Below are 6,932 nucleotides of genomic sequence, written 5' to 3' on the forward strand. Positions count from 1 at the left end.
GAAAGAGAGCAAGAGAGAGAAAGAGAAAGAGGAAGTGGATAAAGGTGGTGGATGGTGTGCAGTGGAGGAGAAGTTAGATATACAAAGATACGAAACGTCGAGCGGAGAAGAGAGGAGAGGTAAGCTCGGCGTTTGCAGCGATCGGCGCACGCTACCCTACGCGCGCGCGCGCGCGCGCGTGTGTTCTTACAAAACAACGCATCTGAACACTCTGAACCCGTCGCTGAACGCGCTTCAACAGTTCGGCACGAATTCACATTGAGTTGATTATTCTGACGGACGCGCGGGTTTCATCGCGTCGCCGCCATATTGGCGGCTCGATATAACACGTACTAATAATAAGTTCAGATTGGGTACTGTAGGCATCGCAGTTGACGCGCCGATTTTACCGTCGTTGAATGTCGCTACTACAAATGTGCCATAAACAGCGCAGTGATCATGTCATAATATTGACAGCCATACTTGACTATATGTATCAAATCGGAAAAAACTTCACCGTCTAAACATCAATGGAACTATATGTTTTCACTACTTAATTTTATATCCATCGAATGAATCGTGACTTCGTATTTTTTTAAAGTTTGAGCGATAAATATAATATCGACGCCGGATCAGTAATCATCGATTAAAAGTAAATGCAATGCTGTTTCTGTATATTCAGTTAACAATATACGACTTTATACACGTTGAAAGTTTGTCTCGTGTATAATTGACCTTATTACCATTTACTATTTCGATAGCAATCGTAAACATTAATAAATATCCTCCGATAAATTTAAATAGAGCAGTTTATCTTGCAACGAATTATTTTTGCGGCATTACGGTTAATGTTTTCAGTGACTAAAAAATATAAATATCGTGCAAAATTTGTGAACTGTTTGTTGCAACGAATTACAATATGTGGATTTTGTTAATCAATGAATATGTAATTGTAAATGAACAATTATTTAAATCAAGATAAATCTTTGTTGATGACTTCATGACAATTTGCATTGTTAATAACAATGCCTGTAAGTATGATATCTAGTAATAAGAAACTAACTGTAATAATTTTAACAATGATTATGTTATACAATAATAAAAAAAACTATTTATATTTTCAGAGTGGAAATGAACAATCCATTGGAACAAGATTTTCAGGAATTTAAATTTTCAGACCAAAGCAAAATTTGTAAAGACGATGCAGTGGATGATTTGCAAAATTTTGGTACGTTTTTTTCCTAAAATATTGAATGAAGGTGAAACAAATTATATAAGAATATTAAACAATGTAATATCCGCAACAAATAGCATTAAAATTTAGCCTACTTTTTATGAGTTACTTACTTGAAATTCAATATTTTATTCTTGTTTGATTTGATATACTTTTGTTTTGAAAGAAGTAATATATTTTACTTAAAACATTGCTATAAAAATGAATGTTTTTAATACAATGTTATTAATCTATCTTTACAAACCTACCTCATAAATTTTTCCACCCAAATCTTATCATTACTATAAAGATATGTGAATTATATTTATTATTTACTGTTTAGTGATAGTACCCTTTTTTTGTATTAAAGTTTACTTATGTATTTATATGTTATAAAAAAATAGTACTAGAAAAGAACATTAGTATAAAATTATTAAGAGGAGGTTAGGATTTTATTAATGTCGGATAATACGAAAATTTACAAAGATTTTGTTATTGGTATTTATTAAGAAACGTATTTGATATGGTTTATGATATAATTTTATATAAATTTAATAAACCACAAATTAATAATCCTTTTCCTAACCAGAGTTACAACGATAAGATTTGATCCGATTGCAAAATATGATTTTATTACCTTCTTAATCTGTTTGTACAATCGATTAATAATATTCCATTCATTATTTTAATAAAGATTTTTATAAATTACGATAATAATTTAAGATCGGTAAAAAGTAGTTTATGCACGTTCGTAATGTTATCACATGAAATGCATTTTGATACGAACTATATCACGGCGGGAACGTCGCGCTAATATGAAGTGAGCCAATGATATTCGTTCTTTAGCTAGTATCGATTGGAGAATCCCGTTTTCAATTCTCGGCAAAAGCAGAGGCAATTATCTCGCTTGCGCTAGATGGTCTGCTGCTGCAACCATTTTGTGTGAACACTTGCTGTTGCTGCCTATACATCGGCATCGATTGTTTACATCCGTTGTAACACGGGGAACGCGCGTTGATGCACTGAGTGAACCTTTAAAATAAGAAATGTGTTTGGATATAATCAATGTGTAGCTGTTAAATATATCTAATGGGAAATTATATCAGTTTAATCGATTTGACAGTAAATACGAAAGCGCGGCAAATTATTCAATCTATATTTTTCTGAGACTTTTAGTCGCAAAGGTGGTTAGACATTCTGTCTTTATTTAGTTATTTATTTTCAATTATTAAATTTTTCGTAAAAACAATGTTAAGGTGTTGTAATGTAGATATTATAGATATGTTGTAATTTTTGGAATACTTTTTCTTTTCAGGTAAACACATAGACGATAAAAATTCTATATTTTCTTTACGATTTCCGATATTTACATGCGAAATTTGTAGAAAACAATTTGTAACAAAAAAGCAGTTACGTATTCACATCCATACACATTTAGGAAGGCCACGTATAGTTTTAAGGAGAGTTACACATTTGAAAACTATTAAGAAGAAGCATAGTAATACCTATTGGCTAGATCCAGAAAAAAAAGGTTCTTTGAAGTTAACATTAAAGAAACAAAATTTCACTGATCCTTTGAAACTCAAGCTTAAAAAATCATCTGAATCAGAAGATTTTACTGTTGTGAAAAGCAATATTAATCTGGGGACAGAAATTCATAGTCAAAGAGACGTGGCTGGAGCAAAGGAGAATGATCAAAGACATGAAAAAGATACAGAAAGTTCGATTAGTCAGCCGTTTGAAAACGTGATGGTAGAGCAACAGGTATGTTGTACTGATAAGTATTACAAATTTTATAATTAGTGTAATTCTATATAGAATGCTATTGATAGGATGAATATGGAAATATTAAGTTCAATACTGATGAACATAATCCACTGGAAGAAAATGATAGACCATCCATAGACGTCAATGAGGGTGATTCAGGTGTAGGTAGTGATATGGCAAATCCATCTGAAAAGGAAGACCAAAATGTTGATGATCTACAAAGTACAGATCAATATGATAATTCAGATAAAAGACTTTCTGAAACAGAAGATCATGAAGAATCAGATGCATTGGAAGCAACATGTAGAGAAACAATTGAAAACTTGAAGAAGCTTGGCGAACAATCTGGGTAATATTGCATATTTAAAAATAATCTTCAAATAAGATTTATTTTTGTTATAATCTATTTAATATTTTAGATCTAGATCTATGAGTCAATTAATTGACAATTCAGGCATTGAAGAGGATGATGATAGAGGTCATGAATCCAATATGATACATAATTTAGAAGAGAATCCAGCAATTAGTATTATTTCAAAATCATCTACATTTTCAAATCATACAGCAGATTGTACATCAGTGTGTGATGATGGAGATAAGCCTGAAGAATCTGCAGAAAGCACAACTAGTTTTAATTGGAATCAATTGTCTACTAATTTGTCAAATAAGAATAATGAGAATTCTAAAGAGAATGAAGAACAGCCTGATCACGGGGGTGATAATAATATTGACAATGCTGGGTCTCTTTTACAAAATTTGATTGAGCATCAAAGGCATAATCAAAATGAAACATTATCGAATAATTTACCATCGGAAACCGAATATGTTTCGCTCGAAAAGTTAGCTGAAACTGTTAGTACTTGTCGCGTTTGTAATGAAAAATTTAAGGATATTGCTCATTTGGACGAGCATCGGAGCAAAGCTGGACATTATCAGTGCAATATTCCAGAATGTATTAATCTTATTTTTCACTCACCATTGGAAGTTTCTATGCATAAAGCTCAAATGCATGGAACGCCCCTTTCTACGAGCGTGAGCCAGTTGTCTCCTCATTTAAATACAAATTCGCCTCATTTGAATCAGAATTCATCCCATTTGAGTCAAGCATCTCCGCAATTAAGTACACATTCACCTCATGCAGTATCTATGGAATCTCCAAATACACCAAATTCGCAACAAATAAATAGGAATTCTCCTTTAACTTCTCCACATCAAATAAACTCACCTACGTATAATGCAGTAGCTAGTGCTGGGCAGCAAATAATGCCTCCTGTTAATTTTGAGCAACTACCTGCACCTGTACAACAATTAGCTCAACAAGTACAACGTATGCCACTTCCACAAACGCAAATGCCTCCAAGTCTTCCACCAGGTGCTAATACAATGATCCCTGGCCCAAATTACTTTGTACAACCACCAGGAAGACCACCGTTGTATAGAGTTCCTGGTCCACAGGGCATGCATTATCCTCCTCATATAGCACACCTATATCCGCAGTATGGACCCGGTCCATATACGCAAATGACTGCACCGCCACAAATGCATCCTCAATTGCCTCAGCAAATTTCACGTGGAAGGTATCCTACTGTTGCACAAAGTAGTCGGCAAGTACTGTTGAAATAATTGTAAAAGGAAGTGATTTGTTTTTAATCGAAGTTAAATATACAAGATATAAGGAATAATCATTCTTTTTAAAGTAAATTATTAAGCAGTTTAATTTGCATGTGTGTATTGCAGGGCACCGCGGGTACCTCAAACGGGATCAACTCCACGGCAGCGTATGAAACGTCCTATACAACAATCAATGCAAGTACAACAGAACAATTCTGCAATGAAACAACGACGAATGGATGTTTTATTGCCAGATAGAAATGAAGATGCAGACTGTCATGTTATTGCGCAACAAAAAAGAAATGACGGTCTACCCGTTATACAAAATGTTCAAGGTGCTACTACTCAACAAGCAAGCAGAAATGATTCTACTATACATCTTACGGATTCCATAACTCTTAGTGTTAGACAACCAGGTATCTTAAACACTTGACTAGATATTTCTGTCTTAATATATGTTATGTTATGTCATTTGGTTGGTTTTAAATACCTCTTCTAAGATTAGTTTTGGCCCAGAGAATAAATTTTTATATTTTTACAAATTGTTTTACGTTTGTTTTCATAAATTTATTTGTATGTTTATTTCATTATATATTTTGAAATGATGTATGAAAGAACTATTCGTGGAAGAGGTGATCTGGAGAAATAAAAAAACCTATTTTACTAATCTAAAGGTTCCGCTCCAGCTCAAGTGCAGAACCCATCAGGTGTTGGCGGCAAGAAGTCTGATGCAAAGGCTGTGGCTAATGTACTGGCAGCCAGAGGTATTACTGTTACTCCAGCAGCAAATAAAAATAAATCAAGTGAACAAAACAAACAGCAGATACCTTCCCAGCAACAGAGGACTGCATCTTCACAGCAGCCTTTAAATGTTACAGCGCTCACTCTGAATTCTGCTATTTCTATCATACCAGCTAGTTCACAAAAAAAGCAGCAAGAACAGGGTCAGTTTGCTGTTCCTCACAATAAGCAAAACAAAACAGCAGTGAACGAAGTGGAAAGACCACCGAGACCTCCCACAGTAGATTTAACGCAAGATGGTCCACCGCAAATGCCAGTAGTTAGACGTGGAAGACCTCCACGGTAAGACAAATTAAAAGAAAATTGCTCCATATTTATTGATAATGAGATACTTTTCAATATTACAGAGCATTGCTTACTTGTCAAGTGTGTGATAAAAATTTCCAGAATCAGGAAATGTTAACGCAACACATGGCTACTCATCGTGCACCAAGTAAACTACTTCACAAGTAAGAATACTAACTTCTTATACTACAATTAAAATACTAATATCTATATATATATATAAATACTGTTTGGTACTAGGTGTAATCTTTGTCCTGCCCAATATCCGACAGCTCAAGCGCTAACAACGCACAAACAAGCGTATCATAAAGAAGTTGACACCGTAGCACAAAATGGTGGTGCAGAATTAGCACTACCAGTTGTAGATTTGAAATCTCCCCATGTGTTGAATCGTTTATCAAATCTTGGTATACAGAGCTACATCCCGCTGTCGCAGCTTAGTGCTCAAACGGGTGGATATTTTGGATTGCCTATAATCACGATAGACGGTGCACGAAATCCTAACACTTGTAATTTAGGTGCGCTTGGTGCTACATCTATTCTAAGTCTGGGCCCTCTTAAACATTTGTCAAACAGGTAACTGTGGACAATTTTACATTTGTCCTATATTTTGTGCAATGTTTTTTCCTTTATTATAATTTTCATTAATAAGAGTTGCTTATTATGAGTATCATTGCATTGCCTATTTACTGTAACAGGCTGCTTTTATTTTCTCCATTTTCTAGATTAATTAAACAATACAAATTCAGTTTATTCAGTGATTTTACATAGTAAATGAATTCGACATTTTTTTAGTTTGTCTCCTTTTTTTTTTTATTTTTTGGATGTTTCTACTTTCTCCATTTAATTTATATAATTACTCTTAGTTTATGTAATCCTAAAGCAATACAGTATTTATAATGAGAATTAAAGAGGTGTTCGTGTTAATTTAGAATAATGTAGAACAAGATTTGAGATACACAATCATTATGTGAAGATAGTGTATATGTATGTCATATAGTATATTATCACAAGAAAGTTACGAAATTCAAATTGCGCGTAAATCATCGCCACTATTAGTATATTTTTTTTAATAAAGACATGAATGTATTCTTCAGAAATAATTTTTTGAAGATATGTGCAACACGGAAATACTATGATTCCATTCGTAGTGGTACTCTTATTAACGTATCAGAAATCATTTGTGAAGTTAAGAAATATGCAAAAATTATTAGAATTCTTCTGCACTTTCTTCTGCAAAGTAGAGAGAAACAGCTTTTTAAATTTAATGAGAAAT

The 6,932-nt window shown here is 33.5% G+C and overlaps 1 protein-coding gene across 1 annotated transcript; it reads left to right on the forward strand.

Moving 5' to 3' along the window:
* Positions 1-945: 945 nt before the first annotated feature.
* On the forward strand, positions 946-6,236 carry LOC108546469 (uncharacterized). The gene is made up of 9 exons (XM_017898547.1): positions 946-1,010; positions 1,104-1,207; positions 2,508-2,956; positions 3,025-3,308; positions 3,379-4,563; positions 4,697-4,986; positions 5,245-5,653; positions 5,719-5,820; positions 5,897-6,236. The coding sequence occupies exons 2-9, from the start codon at positions 1,111-1,113 to the stop codon at positions 6,234-6,236; spliced, it is 3,156 nt and encodes a 1,051-aa protein (XP_017754036.1). The 5' UTR covers positions 946-1,010; positions 1,104-1,110.
* Positions 6,237-6,932: the final 696 nt, after the last annotated feature.

This window comes from Eufriesea mexicana, unplaced genomic scaffold, assembly GCF_001483705.2.
Source record: "Eufriesea mexicana isolate 0111107269 unplaced genomic scaffold, ASM148370v2 scaffold654, whole genome shotgun sequence".
Lineage (NCBI taxonomy): Eukaryota > Metazoa > Arthropoda > Insecta > Hymenoptera > Apidae > Eufriesea > Eufriesea mexicana.

Bases quoted from the DNA above. Each gene is read 5' to 3' on its own strand.
- LOC108546469 (XM_017898547.1), top strand. From the start codon at position 1,111: ATGAACAATCCATTGGAACAAGATTTTCAGGAATTTAAATTTTCAGAC. The intron at 2,957-3,024 runs GTATGTTGTACT...TGCTATTGATAG, and splicing joins ACGTGATGGTAGAGCAACAG to GATGAATATGGAAATATTAA. The intron at 3,309-3,378 runs GTAATATTGCAT...TTAATATTTTAG, and splicing joins AAGCTTGGCGAACAATCTGG to ATCTAGATCTATGAGTCAAT.